This window comes from Chiloscyllium plagiosum, unplaced genomic scaffold, assembly GCF_037043375.1.
Source record: "Chiloscyllium plagiosum isolate Xiang-an unplaced genomic scaffold, Cpla_swu_hap1 HiC_scaffold_26, whole genome shotgun sequence".
Classification (NCBI taxonomy): Eukaryota; Metazoa; Chordata; class Chondrichthyes; order Orectolobiformes; family Hemiscylliidae; genus Chiloscyllium; species Chiloscyllium plagiosum.
In genome coordinates this window covers 14,767,258-14,791,204 of record NW_028270164.1, presented here as the reverse complement: position 1 = coordinate 14,791,204, position 23,947 = coordinate 14,767,258, and the positions used below count along the sequence as shown (strand labels likewise).

The window sequence follows — 23,947 nt, the reverse complement described above, 5'->3', positions numbered from 1 at the left end:
GGGCAAATGTCAAAGCAATATGGTTGTTCTCATGGTTGATTTTAACTTGCTCTGTATTGACTGGGACTTGCTAAGTGCCAGGGGCTTAGGTGATAATGTGTTAGATGTGTCCAGGATGGTTTTTTGAAACAATATGTAAATTGTCCAGTTAGAGAAGGGGCAATACTAATCCTAGCATTGGGGAATGAGCTTGGCCAGGTGATCAAAGTATCACTGGGGGAGCATTTCAGGAACAGTACCATAATTCTGTAAGTTGTAAGTTCCTTATGGCTAGGGACAAGAGTAGTCCTTGGCTGAACGTCTTAAACTGGGGGAAACCTAACTACCACAATATTAGGCAGGAACTGGGGAATGTAGATTGGGGCAGTTGCTTGAGAATAAAATCACATCTGGCATGTGGGAAACTTAATAGCCAGTTAATTGGAGTTCAGGACAGCATGTTCCTGTGAAAATGAAGGATGAGGATGGGAAAGTTCGGGAAGCCTGGATGACAAGAGAAAGTGAGAGCTTAGCCAAAAAGGAAAAGGAGGCTTACAAAGGTTTAGGAAACTGAAGACAGACAGAGCCCTTGAAGAATACAAAGATAGCAGGGAAGAATTCAAGCAAGGAATTAAGAGGGCTAAAAGGGGTCTTTGGCAAACATGATTAAAGAAACTCCCGAGTTGTTTTTATATAAATATAAAGGAAAGGGCATGTCCACTCAAGGATAAAGGAAGGAATTTAGGCGTGGAGTTGGAGGAAGTGGGTGAGGTTCTTAACGAATACTTTGCATTGGTATTCACAAAGGAGAAGGATCTGGTGGATGGTGAGTCTCAATCTGTTGATCTTCTCTGGCTTGTCAGTATAAAAAGAGTGTTGGATGTTTTGAAAAGCTTTTAAAGATAGGATCTATCCCAGAATGTTGAGGGAGGCAGGTACGGGGATTGCTGGGACCTTTGTATCCTTTTTAGTCAAAGAAGAGATCTCAGGGGACTAGGGTTGTTCCACTTGTTTTTAAGAAGGGAAACAGGGATAATCCAGAAAATTGTATACTGGTGAGCCTTACATCAGTGGTAGAGTAATTATTGGAGAAGATTCATAGGGTTGGACTTTCTTACGTTTTGGGAAAAATATAGACATATTCATTATCTGCAGCATGACTTTGTGCGATGAAGGCTGTATTTCGCAAATGTGATTGAGTTTTTTTTAAGGCAGACAAAGTTGATTGAGGGCAGATCAGTAGATGTTGTCTTTCTGGAGTTTAGCAAGGTCTTTGAGAAGGTCCCTCATGGCAAGCTGATGGTAGCAGTGGAAGGATGCTTTTTCTGACTGGTGATTTGTGACCAATGGTTTTCCATAGGGATCAGGGCTGGGACTCTTATTGTTTGTAATTTTTTTAAATGATTTGGAGGAGAATGTAGATGACTTGATTAGGAAGATTGCAGGAGCTATGGACAGTGAGGAGGATTTCCAGAGGATAGTGAAGGATGTAGATGTGCTGGAGACTTGGGTGGAGAAATGGCAGATAATCTGGACAAAGACATTTTGGAAGATCTAATAGAGGGGGTGGGGGGGGGCGGCAAGTATATACAGAATGGCAGAACCCTTAATAGCATCATCATACAGAAGGATCTTGGCTTACAGGTAAGTGCACACTTCCCTGAAAGTGGCAACACAAATGGATAAGTGGTCAAGAAGGCAAATAACACGCTTGTCTTCATCGGTCAGGGCACAGAGTATAAAAATTGGCAAACCATGTTGTAGTTGCACACAACTTTATTTCGGCCACATTTGGAATATTGTGTACAATTCTGGTTGCCATGTTACCAGAAGGATGTGGAGGCTTTGGAAAAGATACAGAAAAGGTTTACCAGGACGTTGCCTGGTTTGGAGGGTATTAGCTGTGAGCAGAGATTGAACAAACTTAATTTGTTTTCAGTTGAATGCCAGAGGCTGAGGGGTGACATGATAGAAGTTTACTAAATTGAGAGGCATGGATAGTCAGAATTGTTTTCCCAAGGGTAGAAATGTTAATTACTAGAGGACATAGGCTTAAGGTAAGGTGATTGTTTAAAGGAGATATGAGAGACAATTTTCTTGAGAGGCTGGTAAATGTCTGGAATGTGCTGCTATTGGAGGTGGTTACATTAGCAACATGCAAGAAGCATCTTGACAGATATATGAATAGGTAGGGAATAGAGGGTCACAGACTGTGTAGTGGCAAAAGGTTTTTAGTTTAGAAGGCATCGTGTTGGTGCAGTCTGGGTAGGCCAAAAGGCCTGCTGTATTGATCTTTGATCTTTGCTCTTGGATCATTCACCCATACAGTCAATGGTAGGGTCCTGCCATGTGTTAGAGGGAAAAAAGACATCTGGGGTATGGATTTATAGCTCCTTGTTCGTGGAGTCACAGGTGGACAGGGTGGTGCAGAAGGCTTTTGGCATGCTTGTTTCATTAGTCAGAGCATTGAATATATGAGTTGGGACGTCTTGTTCCAGCTGAGGCCACATCTGGATGGCTGTGTGCAGGTCTGGTCGCTCTATTGTAGAAAGGATATTATTTAACAAGAAATGCAGAAAAGATTTATTAGAATGCTACCTGCACTGAAAGGTTTGAGTTATAAGGAGGGGTTGGATTGGCTGAGACGTTTTTCCCCAGGAGCATAAGAGACTGAGGTGTGACCTTTTATAGGGGCCTGTAAAATCATGAGATAAGATAGTTAGTTAGCTAACGGCCTTCCCAAGGTGGGAGAGTCTAAAATTAGAGGGCATCGGTTTAAGGTGAGAGGGAAGAAATACAAAAGGGTCCAGAGGGGCAATTTTTTCAGTGGTGAGTGTCTGAAACGGGCTGCCAGAGGTTGTGGCGGAAGCAAATCCAGTTTCATCATTTTAAGAAACATTTAGACAGGCACATGATATAGAGGGAATTGGACCAAACACAGGCAAATGGGACTAGTTTAAATTGTAAAAACTGGCGGCATGGACAAATTATGCCAAAAGGTCTGTTTCCATGCTGTGGACCGATATGACTCTATAACTGCATAATTATAATAATCTTTGATCAAATGCATGTTATTTGTGGGCGGCACGGTGGCAAGTGGTTAGCACTGATGCCTCACATAGCCAGAGACCCGGGTTCAATTCCCACCTCAGGCGAGTGCCTGTGTGGAGTTTGCACATTCTCCCCGTGTCTGTGTGGGTTTCCTCCGGGTGCTCTGGTTTCCTTCCACAGTCCAAATATGTGCAGGTCAGGTGAATTGGCCGTAGTGTTAGGTGTAGGGGAATGGGTCTGGGTGGGTGCGCTTCGGCGGGTCGGTGTGGACTTGTTGGGCCGAAGGACCTGTTTCCACATTGTAAGTAATCTAATCTAATGCAGCACAGTGGGGAAGCATATGCTTTACTGAGTGCCTGCTTCACTTTGTTTATTTTTTTCAGGACTAATTCTCTGGCAATTAGAAGCTGATTAATGTTGGTTTTTGTTCATGAATGGTAAAACCTAGATCTGTTTATCTTAAGATTTTTCATATTTGAGTACTGCGTAACCCACCCATACCCCTACATTTACCCCTTATCTAACATACGGGCAATTTAGCATGGCCAATTCACCTGACCCTGCACATCTTTGGACTGTGGGAGGAAACCAGAGCACCCGGAGGAAACCCACGCAGACACGGGGAGAACGTGCAAACTCCACACAGTCAGTCGCCTGAGGCGGGAATTGAACCCGGGTCTCTGGCGCTGTGAGGCAGCAGTGCTAACCACTGTGCCACCATGCCGCCCACAAAATTTTTTGGAATTCCAGTTAGATTTCTTGCATCTACCAAAGTACCAAAAAAGGTTCTTATCAAAGTCCTTTCTTATCTATTCAGTTGTGGCTAGAGAATCTCCTAGAATGGCTTTTTTTCCCACTCTTGTGCCATTCTCTCTGGTGTACCAGAAAGTTTTATATTCATGATTCCCTCCTAATTCTCAATTACATGCTGGTATCATCTTAAAATCCAGCATGTGTTTCCACAAAATCTTTTTCTTTGTTTTGAGCGTTCTGATATCTTTTTGAATGCTACCGTTTAGTTGTCAGGAGCTCCACTTTCATTTCCACTAACTCATATACTTGTTAGGTGATGCAGTCAGAAATGTCAGAACAAATACCTTCTGTATTTGTTCTGACATTTCGGGTATTTGGATCCATGCAAGTAGAATTAGAAGAATTTATATACTCAATGATCAACCTTCCGTTAGAGTTAAAGCCACAACATGCAAGGAAAACATTAATTCCTTCAACACCATAGTGTTTAAATTGGTGCAACATAACCGATATGAGTTAGATCAAAAGCTTTTCCTTAAAATAATGACCGTTACTTGAGGCCATCACCGTAAAGCACATCTTCCACAAAGTCAGAAGTCACACGACACCAGGTTATTGTCCAATGGGTTTATTTGAAATCACAAGCTCTTGGAGTGCTGCTGCTGCTTCAAATTATGTCACCTGACGAAGGAGCAGCAGTCCAGAAACTTGTGATTTCAAATAAACCTGTTGGACTATGACCTGGTATCATTAGTCTTCTGACTTCGTCCACTGCAATCCAACACTGGCACCTCCGCATCACAACTTCCACAGACAAGTGAGGTCGCAACTGATGTATTTTTATTGGTTTATGTGCAAAGCCAGAAAATTTACCCAGGTAGTTACTACCGTTTTACTGCATCTCAGATCTCAATTTCAAATTTAAACTTACCAATTGGCAACAACTGTATTATACAGGGGTAGTCACTGTATTCTTTCCTCTAGGTAGTAGCCTCCATAAGCAACCCTTAAGCTGGAGATTCCATATTCAGTTGCAAGGGTTTCATGACCTTGTTGACTACTTGTTCTCCTGGCTGGTTAGCTGAGTATTCCTTTGTTGACAGGTTTTTAAGCTGTCCTGTCTTTTTGCAGCCTCCCTCTTCTCCCACCACTTGCAACCTCCTCCATTCCACTCATTCCCTCGTATCCTCCTGCCATGCTACCCCCTCCATGGTGCAGCATGTACCCCCTTCCACATGGCAGCTAACACCATTTCTCCTCTTCCCTTGCAGCACCCTCAACCCTGCAGCCTCCTGTCAGATAGAACTTCACGACAGTCAACCCCCTTGGTCGCAAAAGGCTTCTCCCCAGCAGTGGCAAAAGTCTCCCTTCCACGCACCAAGTGGCTCAAGGCTTCTCCCCATGAATAGCCCTCAGTGGCAAAAGGTGGCTTATTCGCTTAATTTCCTTTCTTTCTTACTCACTCTGTTCTTCCAATCTCAGACTTGCTCTCAGATTCTTATCAGTAGCATGCATGGAAGTGAACTAGCATGTGATTGGAGGAGCAACTCCTCCGAGCTTGTCCATTCTAACCAGGAAGGTGACTTTGAATGATTGCCCCTCCATGACTGAATTTCCCTGGCATTTTGGAAGCAAATTTGAAACTGTTCCCATGTGTTTTGAGTGCTTTCCACATGCTGACAACACCCACCTGTACCTCACCACCATCTGTGGTTTCATCCATTGTTTCTAAATGCCTGACTGCTTTTCTAAGATCCAGTAGTCAATGAGCAAAAAAAACATTTTGAAGTAAATATTAAGAGATCCAAAACCATTTGTCTTTGATCCATGCTGTAAATCTCTTCCCCGTCCATCAAGTCCAACCGTTTTAAGTGGGTAATAGTTCAAAGCCAAAGCAGACTGTATTCACAATCTTGGTTATTGACCTTCCAGTTACAGAGGAAACTCGACTATCCAAAGGACACGAGCAGAAAGTATTTTGTTTGGTTAATCGATGCCGGATAACATATTTAGCCATGCATCGGGACCTTGCGGTCTTGTTTGGATGATCTGAAGTTCGATTAATAGAATACCGGATAATCGAGTTTCCTCTGTATGTATTAATGCCTTTGCTCAGACCATGTATACCGACTTCCATATCATCACCCAACTCCACCCTTGGCATGACTACTTTGAAACCTGCATCTATGCTATTATCTGGTTAATCATGATAGTTGTGAATATCTTTGTTTAAAGTCAAGAAGAAATAGGTTATTTATTGTCTGAGCTTGTATAGGAAGCATCTTTTGACATTGGATGTGGAATAAGAGGGGTAAGACCAACAAAATCAATAAACTCTTTCTGCAAAGACAAAGAGGAGTTTTGATTTTGAGCCCACCAACTAGTTTGGAATCTATCAATAATCCAAGCCACTGAATTTTATGATTCCAGTGTCACCCTGGCTAATCTTCCATTCCCTGATATTATAGATTTAAGCTCATCCATTTATACATTTAAGCTATTTACATCCTAAATTAAACCAAATCCTGTTCAACCTTCTCGCCTATGGTTGCTACTGTATATGGACTCCTCGTTAATGAATGCCTCAAATTTTAAATTTCTCATGTTGATTGTCAAATCATCCATGGCATTAGCACTCCTTATGTCTCATATACATGTCTTCTTTAACTTCATTGTGACATTGGGCACGTAGCTGACAGCCAGCTCGACATCGCTACTATATTTTCTCTAAATCTCTACTGCTTCTGCATTACTTATCCCCATTTAGTTTTGTTAGAAGATAAATACTTCAAGGTAAATACTAGAAACAGAACCAAGAACAATCCCTTTATGTATTAAAATATGTAACCTCCAGAATGTGACAAGCACCACACTGTGAACATGACTAACCATCCTTAAATTTTTTGTCCATTCAATTCTTAGCACTTGGGATTATTTAACAAATTTTGTCAATTGCATGTGGTGTTGGACACCGATAAGTTTTTCAAGAAATGGGATCATAGGTTATGATCAGCACTTGTGTGTGAATAGCTGAAATGACATGCTGTCTGATACATTCCACCAGTCTCTGGGATGTTAACCTATATACCTAGAATCACATTGGTACTGATGATGATATATTACATTACTTTTTGAGTGCTATGCAGAAACTCTTTTAGGCAGTATCCTATTAGAGTCATAGTCATAGTCATAGAGATATATAGCACAGAAACAGACTCTTCAGTCAGACTCGTCCATGCTGACCAGATATCCCAACCCAATCTAGTCCCACCTGCCAATACCCAGCCCATATCCCTCCAAACCCTTCCTGTTCATATACCCATCCAGATGCCTTTTAAATGTTGCAACCACCACTTCCTCTGGCAGCTCATTCCATACACATACCATCCTCTGCATGAAAAGGTTGCCCCTTAGGTCTCTTTTATATCTTTCCCCTCTCACCCTAAACCTATGCCCTCTAGTTCTGGACTCCCTGACCCCAGGGAAAAGACTTTGTCTATTTACCCTATCCGTGCCCATCATGATTTTATAAACCTCTATAAGGTCACCCCTCAGCCTCTGATGCTCCAGGGAAAACAGACCCTATAGCTCAAATCCGCTAAAAGAAAGTGAGAACTGCAGATGCTGGAGATCAGAGCTTAAAAATTGGTGCTTTTCCAGCAACACATTTTTAAGCTCTATAGCTCAAATCCTCCAACCCTGGCAACATCCTTGTAAATCTTTTCTGAACCCTTTCAAGTTTCACAACATCTTTCCGATAGGAAGGAGACCAGAATTGCACTCAATATTCCAACAGTGACCTAATCAATGTCCTGTACAGCCGCAATGTGACCTTCCAACTCCTGTACTCAATACTCTGACCAATAAAGGAAAGCATATCAAATACCTTCATTATCCTATCTGCCTGCGACTCCACTTTCAAGGAGCTATGAACCTGCACTCCAAGGTCTTTGTTCAGTAACACTCTCTAGGACCTTGCCATTAAGTGTATAAGTCCTGCTAAGATTTGCTTTCCCAAAATGTAGCACCTTGCATTTATCTAAATTACACTCCATCTGCCGCTGCTCAACCAATTGGCCCATTTGATCAAGATCCTGTGGAAATCTTCGCTGTCCATTACACCTCCAATTTTGGTGTCATCAGCAAACTTACTAACTACACCTCTTATGCTCACATCCAAATCACTTATATAAATGAAGAAAAGCAGTGGGCCCAGCACCAATCCTTGTGGCACTCCACTGGTCACAGTCCTCCTGTCTGAAAAACAACCCTCCACCACCACCCTCTGTTTTCCACCTTTGAGCCAGTTCTGTATCCAAATGGCGAGTTCTACCTGTATTGCATGAAATCTAACCTTGCAAACCAGTCTCCCATGGGGAACCTTGTCGAACGCCTTACTGAAGTCCATATAGATCACATCTATCGCTCTGCCCTCATCAATCCTCTTTGTTACTTTTTCAAAAAACTAAATCAAGTTTGTGAGGCATGATTTCCCACGCACAAAGCCATGTTGACTATCCCTAATGAGTCCTTGCCATTCCAAATACATGTACATCCTGTCCCTCAGGATTCCCTCCAACAACTTGCCCACCACCGACGTCAGGCTCACTGGCCTATAGTTCCCTGGCTAGTCCTTTCCACCCTTCTTAAACAGTGGCACCACGTTAGCCAACCTCCAGTCTTCTGGCACCTCACCTGTGACTATCGATGATACAAATATCTCAGCAAGAGGCCCAGCAATCACTTCCCTAGCTTCCCATAGAGTTTTAGGGTACACCTGATCAGGTCCTGGGAATTTATCCACTTTTATGTATTTCAAGACATCCAGCACCACCACCTCTGTAATATGGTTAGATGTGAGCATCACTTGTGTTGCTACTGTATATTAGTAGCATGAGAGAGTTTGCTTCACGTGTCACTTAAATGTTTGAGATACGTTACTCACCAGGGAATTCTGTGTTAGACTGGGCACCTTGTGAATAGATAGTGACAGCCACTAGCACAATGAGCTGATCAGGTTAGAAGTTACCTCTCAGGATTGCTTTGAATACTTGGTAGTTAACTGTCCAGTCATTATCTAATTGGTCTCCATGGTCTCACCTCTATCAATTGGAATCCAATTGTCAACAATCAGCACCCTTCTCATACAGTAGAAAATATTGTTCCCGTTTGCATTGATATTCTTATATCTTGATAAGTGCAAGACAAAATGTTTCAACAAATGTTTCAATACTCCAGGTCTTTACTACCAAATGACTGTTATAAATACAATTGAAATATGCTGTCAGAAAGTATGCTTATTGGTCTACATTGTATTATGGTGAAAGTACCACTTTTTGATTTCTGTATTTCTAAACTCCATTATTCTTTCTATCATCCCGCAATTATTTTAAAACCAAACTTGACTATTTACCTTTCTTGCCTCATCACTTCACTTCTCCTGTTCTTCTCAAACTTGTTTTTCTGGTGCAAACTTTGGCTCTTATTGTAAAGCAGTTTAAAGTTCTTGCTTCATAATGAATGCAACACTTTCCCTAAACTGAAGTTCAACAATTTCAACAAAGTTAATACTGCACTAAGGAGAAAGTAAGGACTGCAGATGCTGGAGATCAGAGTCAAGAGTGTGTTGCTGGGAAAGCACAGCAGGTCAGACAGCATCTGAGGAGCAGGATAATTGACGTTTCAGGCATAAGCCCTTCATCATGAATGAGACTTGTGGGCTGGGACTGAGCGATACATGGGAGGGGGTTGGGGGGAAGGTAGCTGAGAAAGCGATAGGTGAATGAAGGTGAGGAAGAGGTTGATAGGTCGGGGGGGGGGGAGTGATGGACGGGTCCGGAGGGCGGTGCTGATTTGAGGTTTGGAACTGGGATAATGTGGGGGGAGGGGAAATGAGGAAGCTGTTGAAGTCCACATTTATCCTGTGTGGCTACAGGTCCCAAGGTAGCGGTTTGGCAATGGTTTGGTGGTGGAGGAAGCCCAGGATCTGCATGTCCTTGACTGAGTGCTGGAGGGAGCTGAATTGTTCGGTGGGGTTGATGGGTGCGGGTGTCTGAGATGTTCTTTGAAGCGATCTGCAAGAAGGTGCCCTGTCTCCCCAATGTAGAGGAGACTACACCAGGTGCAATGTGTGCAGTGGATGACATTGGAAGAGGTAAGGTAGATTTCTGACGGATGTGGAAGGATTCCTTGGGGCCTCAGACGGAGGTGAGGGGAGTGGTATGCATGCAGGTTTTGCACATCTTGCGGTGGCAGGGAAAGGTGCCAGGTGTGGGGTGCGGGCTGATGGGATGTGTGGACCTGATGAGGAAGTCGCGGAGGGAGTTGTCTCTCTGGAACGCTGATAGAGGTAGGGAGGGAAAAATATCTTCGGTGATGGGGTCCGTTTGGAGGCGGTGGAGGATGATGGAGGTTGGTGGGGTGGAAGGTGAGGACTGGGGGGTCCTGTACTTGTTGCGTTGGAAGGGGTGGTGTTTAAGGGCAGTGGTGAAGTGGAGGAGATGCGCTGGAGGGCATTGTTAACCACATGGGAAGGGAAGTTATGATCATGGAAGAAGGCCATCTGGGACTTTGAGGTGGAATTGGTCATCATGGGAACAGATGTGGTGGAGGCGGAAGATTTGGGAATAAGGAATGGTAGGATGGGAGGAGATGTAGTCTGGGTAGCTGTGGGAGTCGGGCTTGAAGTAGATGTCTCTGGTTAGTCGGTCACCGAAGACAGTGATGAAGAGGTCCAGAAGGGGAGGGAGGTGTCCAAGTTGGTCCAGGTGAAGTTGAGGTCTGGGTGTAAGGTGTTCGTAAAGTTGATGAACTGCTCAATCTCCTTGTGGGAGCACGAGGCAGCACCGATCATAGTCTTCGATGTAGCGGAGGAACAGGTGGGGGGTGGTGCCGTTGTAACCACGATGTAAGAGGGGAGTTTCTGGACTAAGGGGAACAGGATGGTATTGAGGTAGGAAGAGATGGGTTCAGTGGGACAGGCACAGACTGAGACAATGGTCAGGTTTGTGAATCTTAGGAAGGGGGTAGAATTGGGCAGTGTGGGGTTCGTGGACAATGAGGTTGGAGGCTGTGGGTGGGAGATCGCCAGAGCAGATGAAGTTGCAAATAGTTTGGGAGATGACGGTTTGGTGATTTGGAGGTGAGGTTGTGATCAAGGGGGCAGTAGGAGGAGGTGTCTTCAAGTTGGTGCCTGACTTCAGTGGTGTAGAAGTCAGTGCGCACCACACCCTTCACCTCCTTCAAGATTTTCGTTTCTCCTGCCCCCAATACCTCAGCTACATATGGACATCCAGTCCCTGTACACATTGATCCGCCATGACGAAGGTCTCCAAGCCCTCTGTTTCTTCCTCTCTCGCCGTCCCAACCAGGACCCTTCCACTGACACCCTCATTTGCCTGGCTGAATTGGTCCTCACCCTCAACAACTTCTCCTTCCAATCCTCCCACTTCCTCCAAACCAAAGGGATAGCCATGGGCATCTGCGTGGGTCCCAGCTATGCCTGCCTGTTCGTTGGATACGTGGAACAGTCCATCTTCCGGAGTTACACCGGCACCACCCTCCACCTGTTCCTCCGCTACATCGAAGACTGTATCAGCGCCGCCTCATGCTCCCACGAGGAGGTTGCACAGTTCATCAACTTTACCAACACCTTCCACCCTGACCTCAAATTCACCTGGACCCTTCCCTTCCTGAACCTCTCCACCACCGTCTCCGGTGACTGACGAACCACAGACATCTACTATAAGCCTACCAACTCCCACAGCTACTTAGACTACACCTCCTCCCACCCTACCTCCTGTAAAAGTGCCATCCCTTATTCCTAATTCCTCCGCCTCTGCTGCATCTGTTCCCACAATAACCAATTCCATCTCAAAGTCCCAGAGGGCCTCCTGCTTCCATGATTGCACCTTCCCTTCTCATGTGGTTGATGATGCCCACCAGCACATCTCCTCCACTTCACGCACCACCATCCTTGAACCCCACCAGTCCCAATGCAATAAGGACAGAACCCCCAGTCCTCACCTTCCACCCCACCAACCTCCGCATACATCGCATCATCCTCTGCCACCTCCAAATGGACCCCACCACCAAAGCTATATTTCCCTCCCTACCTCTATCAGCGTTCCAGAGAGACACTTCCCTCTGTGACTCCCTCATCAGGTCCACACATCCCACCAGCTTGCACCCCACACCTCTGTCCAAGGCCTCAAGGAATCCTTCTGCATCCATCAGAAATTTACCTGTACCTCTACCAATGTCATCTCCTGCGTCCGTTGCATCCGGTGTGGTCTCCTCAACATCTGGGAGACAGGACACTTCCTTGCGGATCATTTCAGAGAACACTTCTGGGACACCCGCACCCATCAACCCCACTGCCCCATGGCTGAACACTTCAACTCCCCCCTACCACTCAGTCAAGAACATGCAGATCCTGGGCTTCCTCCACCGCCAAACCTTTGCCACCTGATCCCCCCCTCAACATTATCCCAGTCCCAAACCTCCAACTCGGCACCGCCCTTCGGACCTGTCCATCATACCCACCCCATCTGTCACCTTCTCCCTCACCTTCATCCACCTATTGCTTTATTGCTTTCTCCGCTACCTTCTTCCCCCCCCCCCCCCCCCCACCCCTGCTTTCTCCGCTACCTTCTTCTCCCCCCCCCCCCTCCCATTTATCTCTCCACCCCAGCCCACAAGCCTCATTCATAATAAAGGGCTTATGCCCGAAACGTTGATTATCCTGCTCCTCAGATGCTGCCTGACCTGTGCTTTTCCAGCAACACACTCTTAATACTGCACTAAGCCTATTCTATGATCATTCAGATGTGCGTGCAGTATGAGCAACATCCAAACCTTTCTTCTCTCTATAAATAATTGCTGTTGTTTCCAACTGAATGGCATCTGAGAGTTATTTTGAACTGTTCCTTATTTTATATTTATTTACTTATTGCTTTAGGAGCTGTTCACCCGATCACTGACAGAGAGTGATATGAGGACTGCTCCTTACGAATTTCCAGAGGAGAGTCCAATCGAACAGCTGGAGGAGAGACGGCAACGTTTGGAACGCCAGATCAGTCAGGATGTGAGGTAAACTGAATTGCTGTCCAACTCCAGGTGGCATGCCTTTTCAATAATTTGCTCCATCAAATGATGTAAACAGCAAGAACATTACTTATATTTATTTTGCAGTATGTGCCATTGAACATAGGTGCAAATAGTAGGCCATTCAACCCCTCAAGCTTGCTTTGCCATTCAGTATGGTCATGGCTGATCATTGAGCCTAATCCCCCCCCCCCTCCCCCATATCATTTGATCCCTTTCAGCCACAAGAGCCATATCTACCACTTCCTTGAAAAAGCAATTTATCCTCATCTCAGTCCTAAAAGGTTTACCCTTTATCCTTCAGCTATGATCCTTGGTTCTGGACTCTCCCACCATCAGTGAACATCCTTCCTTCCTGTATCTAACTGTCTAGTCCTGTTAGAATTTTATAGCTCTCCCCGCCCCACCTCCTTTCTTCTAAGCACCATGGAATACAATCCAAATTGATTCAATCTCTACCCATATGTCAGTCGTGCTGTCCGAGGAATCAATTTGTTAAATTGTGGCTGCACTCTGCCTGTATTAAAAACATCCTTCCTCAGATAAAGAGACCAAAACTCCAAACAATATTCCAGGCGTGTGCTCACCAATACTCTGTACAATGGCAGCTGAACCTCCTTCTTCCTGTACTTGAATCCAGGCCAATGTACAGTTTGCCATCTTTACAACCTGCTGCATCTGTTTGCACATAGTGTGCGAGGCACCCAGGTATCACTTGAATGTTTCCCTTTTCTGAATTTACAGACATTCAACTAGTAATCATCTCTTGTGGTTTTGCTGCCATAGTAGGTTACCTTACACTTAACCACATTGTTTGCCAGCTAACTAAATCCAGTCAGCAAGATCGCTGTGAAAACTGTACATGTTGCAACAGTTAGAGATTGGAATTAAAACAGAGTGGAGAAATGTGTGTAATATTCAATACCAGTTTGCTTGACATCTTCTAGATCATAATTATAACAGTTTAGATTAGATTACATTACAGTGTGGAAACAGGCCCTTCGGCCCAACAAGTCCACACCGACCCGCCGAAGCGCAACCCACCCATACCCCTGCATTTACCCCTTACCTAACACTACTGGCAATTTAGCATGGCCAATTCACCTGACCTGCACATCTTTGGACTGTGGGAGGAAACCGGAGCACCCGGAGGAAACCCACGCAGACACTGGGAGAACGTGCAAACTCCACACAGTCAGTCGCCTGAGGCGGGAATTGAACCTAGGTCTCTGGCGCTGTGAGGCAGCAGTGCTAACCACTGTGCTGCCCAAGTTGATTGGACTTAATTAATTCTAGTTTTATTTTTCTGAAAGAATTTTTTAAATTATGTTGATATTTATTGGATCTTCAGGTACCCTTTGAATAAAAGTTAAGCAATTAAAGAAGTTCTCACTTAGAAATAGCTATAAATTTTGAGTGTGTAATACCATCATCCGTTCAGTGACCAGTTATTAACATAAAATGGAAGAGAAAAGACTGACCAAATTTGACCTCACCATTGTGAGAAATTATAAATCAGTTTACTTTGTATAATCCATCAGGCTTTTCTGAAGAAAAGTACTAACTGATTAATTGGAAGAGGAGTTGTGCACTTGTCAACAATGGAATGCGAGTTGAAAATCCCATCATGGATGTGATTAAATCTTATGGTGGTTTGACCAGTGTTACCCAGCAGTGGATTGCTGAATGTGATAATCATATTTATTGGTCAAATATTATTGCACAAGATGACGAGTTAAAGTAACTTGATTCTATTTGTTACCAAATCTAGCTGCAATTTGTTTACTTACCAAACCTTCAGACACCAAAATGAAGACACAAATTGATAAAAGGATGTAGTTGTGTTGTATATTAAACTTATCTCTGGTGGAAAAAAAAGATGAATGCACTTGGAAGGTTAACGTTCTTCTCGATATTTTCCATGTCTACATGCTTTCCCTTAATTTTTTGTATTCATACTTAGGTTGCTTTTTCTGATGAAAGGCCATTACGAATGGGATTGATCCTCAGCACCTCTTATTTTTATTAGGTGACCTTGTTCAAGTAGCTCCATGTTGCCAAGTTAGAGCCCTTCTGGCAGAGTTATGGATTCAAGTCTCACAGCTGAATGATTCTGTCAGCAGCCAGTGGAGGGAGAAGCTATGTTGAGAGCAGAAGAGAATGCATGATGTTTTGTCTCTTGAAAGGCAAAACTGACGATGCCAAATGTTCTTGCACTGCTGTGGTAGAAAGAAGCGCAGAGAGCTTAATCACAGAAGTTTTAATATTGGTGAAGAGAGTTTGGAAATATGCTGGGAAAGGATTGGAACTAAAACACTTTTTAATAAAAGATGCAGAAAAGCCATTATGTTTGTGACATTGACAATTGGTTCTAAATGACCACTTGACCATTAATGATAAGACAGCCTTTGTGGTGCACTCATTCTTCATGATGTTTTATTTTTAACTTGATATTGGTTTTACTCTCGCTATGATTTTGAGATGCCAGTGTTGGGCTGGGATGTACAAAGTTAAAAATCACACAAAACCAGGTTATAATCCAACAGGTTTAATTGGAAGCACTAGCTTTCGGAGCGTCGGTCCTTCATCAGGTGGTTGAGGAGGACACAATTGTAAGACACAGAATTTATAGCAAAAATTTACACTGTGATGTAACTGAAATTATACATTGAAAAATACCTCGATTGTTTGTTGAGTCTTTCATCTGTTAGAAGTGAAACTATCATGGTATTCTTTCATATGTAAATCACAAAACTTTTTTTTAAAAAGTTATATTCTCAGGTTAACTAACTTTTTAAAAAGAAGTTTTGTGATTTACATATGAAAGAATACCATGATAGTTTCACTTCTAACAGATGTAAGACTCAACAAACAATCAAGATATTTTTCAATGTATAATTTCAGTTACATCACACTATAAACTTTTGCTATAAATTCTGTGTCTTACAATTATGTCCTCCTCAATCACCTGATGAAGATGCGGTGCTCCGAAAGCTAGTGCTTCCAATTAAACCTGTTGGACTATAACCTGGTGTTGTGTGATTTTTAACTTTACACTAGCTATTTGATTTGTGTGTCCATTGCTCCAATTGGAACCAGAAGTTAGTTACACATACATGTCGCAGACTGCCCAAGCATGAAGCGTTTTTACATTCAAGTCTAAGCTATACAAATTCCCATTGTGACAGAACAATGCTCAGGTTTTATTATTAGAACTTGTCTCATACCAGTTTTGTGCCATGCTGGGCTCATTATTGCCATGCAACTAATGATCTGTGCAGCAAATGGAATTGCAAATTCTGCTTGTGTTTAAGATAATTTTGACTACTTCTTTGTTTAAATGTCTGCAAAGATTTAGAACTTCAACATACTGTTTTAAGGTTTGAGAAATTGAAGAAAGATGGTACATATTTTTGTGTGTGATAAATCTCTGTGCGTCACCAACCATTTTAATCTGTAATGCTGTTTGCAGAAACCACTAAAATGATTAGAACATTAATGCAAATACCGTTTGGGGGGTGGTGGGGGAAGCCAAAAAATAGTTCAAATTGATAAGACAGTTTGTGATGCATCACAGCTTGTGAACTGCAGTTAGAAAATATGTTTGCTAATGTCTGGATTAACTAGCTTATCTTATCTTTTTTTTCCATTTCCCTTTTCTGTCCTTGCATCCTTTGTCTTGCTTCTGCCTGCCATCTTCAGACTAGAACCAGAAATTTTGCTCAGAGCCAAACAGGACTTCATGAAAATTGACAGCGCTACAGATCTACAGTGAGTCTTTCTGCACTCCCAAAGAAGTGCTTCTTCAGCCTGGTACCAATCATATGTCTACAGAAAAGTCATGGATATTCTCTACTTTCATTTTTGCTCTTTCATCAGTTTCTATAAGTGGGTTGGTTATGCACTTATGATCGAGCGGACTAATTGAGCACTGATCGAAGATCTATTTTTCAATTAAGAAAGGTCTTTGATGACAGATTATAGAATCCAGATACAATTGAAACATTTTTTTATTTAAGTGATTTCATCTTCAATAATACGATCCTGTCTTAGGTTTTTTTTTTGCTTTGCAAATTTTCTTCTCAATTTCAAAATATTTTTGAATATTTTGAATTTGAACTTTAACATGATATTCAGGTTTGCAGTTCAAGTGCAGCATGTAGATCATGACTTGACTTGAAAATAAAATTTCAGTGTTTATCCTTAGCCTAAGGTTTGAAATGTGGCCACTGGAAGTTTAGTTCCAATTTTTTTTTTCATTTTTGGCATTGCAAAAATAATGGCTCGTGGAGACAAGCCTTTTGATTGTGTCAGAGTGAATTGGACTAAAAGCCATTTACGGATTGGGAACTGATGCGTAGTCTTGCTTTTCTCTTGGCTGATGTTGTAAGGGAATTCTTCAGGCCTGGAGGTGAGCTCTTAATTCATTCTGTGCAGTAATCCGATGTAAGTGTTATGCTGGGTTTTTTTCTGTAATACTTGTCTGTGAGGTGTATCCATCCTACGAAGCTTTGACTCGGAAATGAGTAGGATATTTCCATTCCTGTAGCTTAGAAAGCCATTCTTAATGGATCATTGGTTGAATGAAAGAATGATGGTTTAATAATAAAAAAGGACATTTAAGTTCTGGCAAGATCATGCAGGCTGCCATTCTTTTCTAAAAGATTTAAGTTTCATAGGAGTCTTTAAAATTATGATGGAGTTTGAAAGGATAGCCACATAAAAACTTCTTCCAATTCTCTGTAACAAAAGGGCATACCTATAGTATAGCAACAACCTAATGCTGATCAAATAAAGAACTTGGAAGGATTTGCTTTATCCAGAAAACAGTGAGAATGTGAATCCCACGGCCAGGTGAATGGTTGGGGCAGACTGAATCGACTCATTTTAAGGGTTCACTTCATGTACGCATGAGAGAGGAGGCAATGAGAAGTATACAAAATGAGGCAGGAAGAGTTCGTAATGGTTGGGAGGATTCTTGTGTAGTTCAATCATTGACGTTAGGTAAGCTAAGCCTTAGTAATTCTGAAATGTAGCAATTCTCAGATATCGCTTGCCATTTGCGAAACTGCACAGCAGATAATTTGACATTTCAGCCAGGTAAAGCAAGGAGCAGTCGTAGGTTGAAAGTTTTGATTTTATTTGTGAAATCTTTGGAAACAATAATGAAATTTTATGAAAATTGTGGTTTATTTTTAACACTTCTGGTTTTAAGCAATTAGCAGCACCTTGAGAGCAAATAAATGATGCATTGGATCCATGTATAAGATTTACCAAGTTGGCGTTCAGATTGGGATTTGTGAAAGTATTGATACGTTTATACTGTACTATTATAATTACTTGCACATTTCACATTCCACAGATTGTAAATTCCTAGCTCTGTTATAATATAGTTCCTTCATTTGCATTAGTTTGATGACTTCTGGCAAAGAATCTTCTCTAACAAATGCAAATACATCAAGGTGTGACCTTTGCAGTGAACTCAAGCTTTCCAATTGAATACTTTACATAATTGAGATGCTTTATGATCTATCCTTTGGACTTCTTCCTTTAGACACTACAAGGACCAAATTGATGCCACAACTGAGAAGTATCCTGAAGAAAAGGACAATGAGATCGAGCAGGAATTCCAGAGAGTTCGCATATTTGGAGAAGAAAAATGTGGGGTACGATAGAACTTTGTTTTTGTCACATTTTCTTTTTTATTCAACGTGGTTTCATTTTGATTCATTACCAGCTAAATATATATTTTACAACTTATTATCTTGGAATTGACACATTGCAGCTCCAGCATTGTAATCTAGGCGATGGCGCAACATGTTCCACCATGGGGCATTTCCCTTCACCAAGTAGAATATAGAGTTGAAAGGAAAATTGCTGCGAGCATCTTTTATATGGCTCTTGGAGGTAGCAATCAATCTATGGGGAGACTGAGATAATGTGAACAGGTTTTTTGCCCGTTTTCAGGGAATTATAGCAGGTGAGTAATAAATGGGTAGAACCCAACAAAGAATTGCATGTGAAGGATTCAGCTCAACAAAGCCTCTCAAGCTCTTTGATGTGAAGCAAAACTGTTTTCGGTGGCAGGATGGTAACCATGTACGTAAGATGATCAGCAAGAGAAATGGCGAGTGAGGAGAACTGTGTGTTGCCAATAACTGTGTCCTCTGGCAATTACCAGTGCTGTGAAGTGACTGATCAAGACTCTAAGCTTGTTGAAGTAAACTGCTCATTGTAGTTTGCAGCTGTTCAAGAAGAAAGGACTCAAATGTTATTGTGTACATTTTTGGTAGCCCCATTACAGGAAGGATGTGGAAGCATTGGAAAAGGTACAGAGAAGATTTACCAGGATATTGCCTGGTCTGGACAGAAAGTCTTATGAGAAAAGGCTGAGAGACTTGGGTCTGTTCTCATTGGAAAGAAAAATCTAAGGGGGAATTTGATAGAGACATATAAGATGATCAGAGGATTAGATAGGGTCGGCAGTGAAATACTTTTTCCTCGGATGATAAATTCAGCTTGTACGAGAGGGCATAACTACAAATTGAGGGGTGATAGATTTAAGATAGATGTCAGAGGAAAGTTCTTTACGCAGAGTGTGGTAAGGGCGTGGAATGCCCTACCTGCTAATGTAGTTAACTCTGCTACATTAGAGAGATTTAAACAATCCTTAGATAAGCACATGAATGATGATGGGATAGTGTAGAGGGACGAGCTGAGAATAGTTCACAGGTCAGCGCAACATCGAGGGCCGAAGGGCCTGTTCTGCGTTGTATTGCTCTATGTTTTATGTTCTATAACTGTGGTAGAGTAACCAAAGAGGAGAAAGTGAGGACTGCAGATCCTGGAGATCAGAGCTGAAAATGTGTTGCTGGAAAAGCGCAACAGGTCAGGCAGCATCCAAGGAACAAGAAAAATCGACGTTTTGGGCAAAGCCTTTCTTCAGGAATGAGGAATGTGTGTCCAGTAGGCTAAGATAAAAGGTAGGGAGGAGGGACTTGGGGGAGGGGCGTTGGAATTGCGATAAGTGGAGGCAGGTCAAGGTGAGGGTGATGGGCCGGAGTGGGGTAGGGGCGGAGAGGTCAGGAAGAAGATTGCAGGTTAGGAAGGCGGTGCTGAGTTCGAGGGATTTGACTGAGACAAGGTGGGGGGAGGGGAAATGAGGAAACTGGAGAAATCTGAGTTCATCCCTTGTGGTTGGAGGGTTCCCAGGCAGAAGATGAGGCGCTCTTCCTCCAACTGTCATGTTGCCATGGTCTGGCGATGGAGGAGTCCAAGGACCTGCATGTCCTTGGTGGAGTGGGAGGGGGAGTTGAAGTGTTGGGCTACGGGGTGGTTGGGTTAGTTGGACCGGGTGTCCCAGAGGTGTTCTCTGAAACGTTCCGCAAGTAGGCGGCCTGTCTCCCCAATATAGAGGAGGCCACATCGGGTGCAACGGATGCAATAGATGTGTGTGGAGGTGCAGGTGAATTTGTGGCGGATATGGAAGTGTCTCTTGGGGCCTTGGAGGGAAGTAAGGGGGGAGGTGTGGGCTTAAGTTTTGCATTTCTTGCGGTTGCAGGGGAAGGTGCCGGGAGTGGAGGTTGGGTTGGTGGGGGGTGTGGACCTGACGAGGGAGTCACGGAGGTAGTGGTCTTTTCGGAATGCTGATAGGGGAGGGGAGGGAAATATATCCCTGGTGGTGGGGTCCGTTTGGAGGTGGCGGAAATTACGGCGGATGATGCGTTGTACATGGAGGTTGGTGGGGTGGTAGGTGAGGACCAGTAGAGTACATAGAACATAGAACAATACAGCACAGAACAGGCCCTTCGGCCCACGATGTTGTGCCGAACATTTGTCCTAGCTTAAGCACCCATCCATGTACCTATCCAATTGCAGTTTAAAGGTCACCAAAGATTCTGACTCTACCACTCCCACAGGCAGTGCATTCCATGCCCCCACCACTCTCTGGGTAAAGAACCCACCCCTATACCTTCCACCCTTCACCTTAAATTTATGTCCCCTTGTAACACTCTGTTGTACCCGGGGAAAAAGTTTCTGACTGTCTACTCTATCTATTCCTCTGATCATCTTATAAGCCTCTATCAAATCACCCCTCATCCTTCGCCGTTCCAATGAGAAAAGGCCTAGCACTCTCAACCTATCCTCGTACGACCTATTCTCCATTCCAGGCAACATCCTGGTAAATCTTCTCTGTACCCTCTCCAAAGCTTCCACATCTTTCCTAAAGTGAGGCGACCAGAACTGCACACACTACTCCAAATGTGGCCTAACCAAAGTCCTGTACAGTTGCAACATCACTTCACGACTCTTGAATTCAATCCCTCTGCTAATGAACGCTAATACACTATAGGCCTTCTTACAAGCTCTATCCACCTGAGTGGCAACTTTCAAAGATCTATGAACATAGACCCCAAGATCCCTCTGTTCCTCCACCTCACTAAGAACCCTACCGTTAACCCTGTATTCCGCATTCTTATTTATCTTTCCAAAATGGACAACCTCACACTTGGCAGGGTTGAACTCCATCTGCCACTCCTCAGCCCAGCTCTGCATCATATCCAAGTCCCTTTGCAGCCGACAAGAGCCCTCCTCACTATCCACAACTCCACCAATCTTCGTATCATCTGCAAATTTACTGACCCACCCTTCGACTCCCTCATCCAAGTCATTAATAAAAATTACAAACAGCAGAGGACCCAGAATTGATCCCTGCGGAACTCCACTTGTAACTGGGATCCAGGCTGAATACTTACCATCTACCACCACTCTCTGACTTCGACTGGTTAGCCAGTTTTCTATCCAATTGGCCAAATTTCCCTCTATCCCATGCCTCCTGACTTTCCGCATAAGCCTACCATGGGGAACCTTATCAAATGCCTTACTAAAATCCATGTATACTACATCCACTGCTCTACCCTCATCCACATGCTTGGTCACCTCCTCAAAGAATTCAATAAGACTTGTAAGGCAAGACCTACCCTTCACAAATCCGTGCTGGCTGTCCCTAATCAAGCAGTGCCTTTCCAGATACTCATAAATCCTATCCCTCAGTACCCTTTCCATTACTTTACCTACCACAGAAGTAAGACTAACTGGCCTGTAATTCCCGGGGTTATCCCTATTCCCTTTTTTGAACAGGGGCACAACATTCGCCACTCTCCAGTCCCCTGGTACCACCCCCGTTGACAGTGAAGATGAAAAGATCATTGCCAACGGTACTGCAATTTTTTCTCTTGCTTCCCACATAATCCTAGGATATATCCCATCAGGCCCGGGGGACTTGTCTATCCTCAAGTTGTTCAAAATGTCCAACACATCTTCCTTCCTAACATGTATCTCCTCTAGCTTACCAGTCCGTTTCACACTCTCCTCTTCAACAATACGGTTCCTCTCATTCGTAAATACTGAAGAAAAGTACTCATTCAAGACCTCTCCTATCTCTTCCGACTCAATACACAGTCTCCCACTACTGTCCTTGATTGGACCTACCCTCGTTCTCGTCATTCTCATGTTTCTCACATACGCATAAAATGCCTTTGGGTTATCCTTGATCCTATCCGCCAGAGATTTTTCATGCCCTCTCTTGGCTCTCCTAATCCCTTTCTTCAGGTCCCTTCTGGCTATCCTGTATCCCTCCACTGCTCTGTCTGAACCCTGTTTCCTCAACCTTATGTAAGCCTCCTTCTTCCTCTTTACAAGACATTCAACCTCCCTCGTCAACCAAGGTTCCCTCACACGACCATTTCTTTCCTGCCTGACCGGTACATACATATCAAGGACACGTCGTATCTGTTCCTTGAAAAAGTTCCAAATTAGTTTAAACCCCCCCGAAGATAGCTAGCAAACGTACCCCCCAGGATATTGGTGCCCTTCTGGTTCAGGTGCAACCCGTCCTGCTTGTACAGGTCCCACCTTCCCCAGAATGCAGTCCAATTGTCCAAATACCTGAAGCCCTCCCTCCTACACCATCCTTGCAGCCACGTGTTCAACTGCACTCTCTCCCTATTTCTTGCTTCACTGTCACGTGGCACCGGCAACAACCCAGAGATGACGACTCTGTCTGTCCTAGCTTTCAGCTTCCAGCCTAACTCCCTGAGCTCTTGAATGACCTCCCCACCTCTCTTCCTACCTATGTCGTTGGTGCCAACGTGCACCACGACTTCTGTCTGCACACCCTCCCCCTTAAGGATTCTGAAGACACTGTCCAAGACGTCACGGACCCTGGCACCCGGGAGGCAACAAACCATCTGAGAGTCTCGCCCATGTCCACAGAACCGCCTGTCCGTCCCTCTAACTAGAGAGTCCCCTATAACTAGCGCTCTCCTCCTCTCCCCCTTTCCCTTCTGAGTCTCAGAGCCAGACCTCACGCCACAGACCCGGTCACTGCAGCTTACCCCTGCTAGGCTGTCCCCCCCCCCCACCAGTATCCAAAGCGATATGTATACCTATTGTTTAGGGGGATGACTACAGGGGATCCCTGCACTGCCTGCTTCCTCCCCTTCCCACCTCTAACTGTTACCCAGCTACCTCTGTTCTCTGGCGTAACTATGTCCCTGTAGTTTCTATCTATCACCTTCTCAGCCTCTTGAATAATCCTCAGTTCATCCAACTCCAGTTCCAGTTCCCTAACTCGTTCTGTGAGGAGCAGAATCTGATTGCATTTCCTGCAGATGAAGTCGGCAGGAGTATCGGTGGTCACCCCTACCTCAAACATCCGGCAGGAGGAACATTCCACTGCCTGCGCTGCCATTACTCTACACTTCGTCTCCAAAACAAGAACACTGAGTAGCTTACCTGTGGACTTTAAAGTTAGGTTAGAGGAGGAGGATGGGAGGGAGGCCCTACTATGTAGGGCCTGGGGTATAGAACACACCCACTCAAATATCAATCACTTACCTTCCCGACCAGCTCTGCGCTCCAACCTCACTTCCGCCCAGCTCACGCCGCTCTCTGCTGAGTAACCAAAGGTAAAGTAGAGAAAATACTTTACAAACACCAAGTCGTATGGTGATCAAGGGAGTATCATCTTCATATTAATCATTTAAATGAGGTCTAA

General features: G+C 43.9%; 1 protein-coding gene across 5 annotated transcripts in view; it reads left to right on the top strand.

The window, feature by feature from the left end:
* The window catches only part of LOC122563090 (AMP deaminase 2-like), a 186,116-nt gene that overhangs the window by 106,901 nt on the left and 55,268 nt on the right, over positions 1-23,947 (top strand). For 4 of the 5 annotated variants that reach the window (XR_006315480.2, XM_043716506.2, XM_043716503.2 and 1 more), the window contains exons 3-5: positions 12,743-12,873; positions 16,591-16,659; positions 18,443-18,554. Coding sequence is in view for 4 of the 5 variants with exons in the window: in XM_043716506.2 (XP_043572441.1) it covers positions 12,743-12,873; positions 16,591-16,659; positions 18,443-18,554 (312 nt within the window). In the remaining variant the exon portion in view is untranslated. The remainder of the gene's footprint in view (positions 1-12,742; positions 12,874-16,590; positions 16,660-18,442; positions 18,555-23,947) is intronic. The other variant, XM_043716505.2, reaches the window with a different exon arrangement.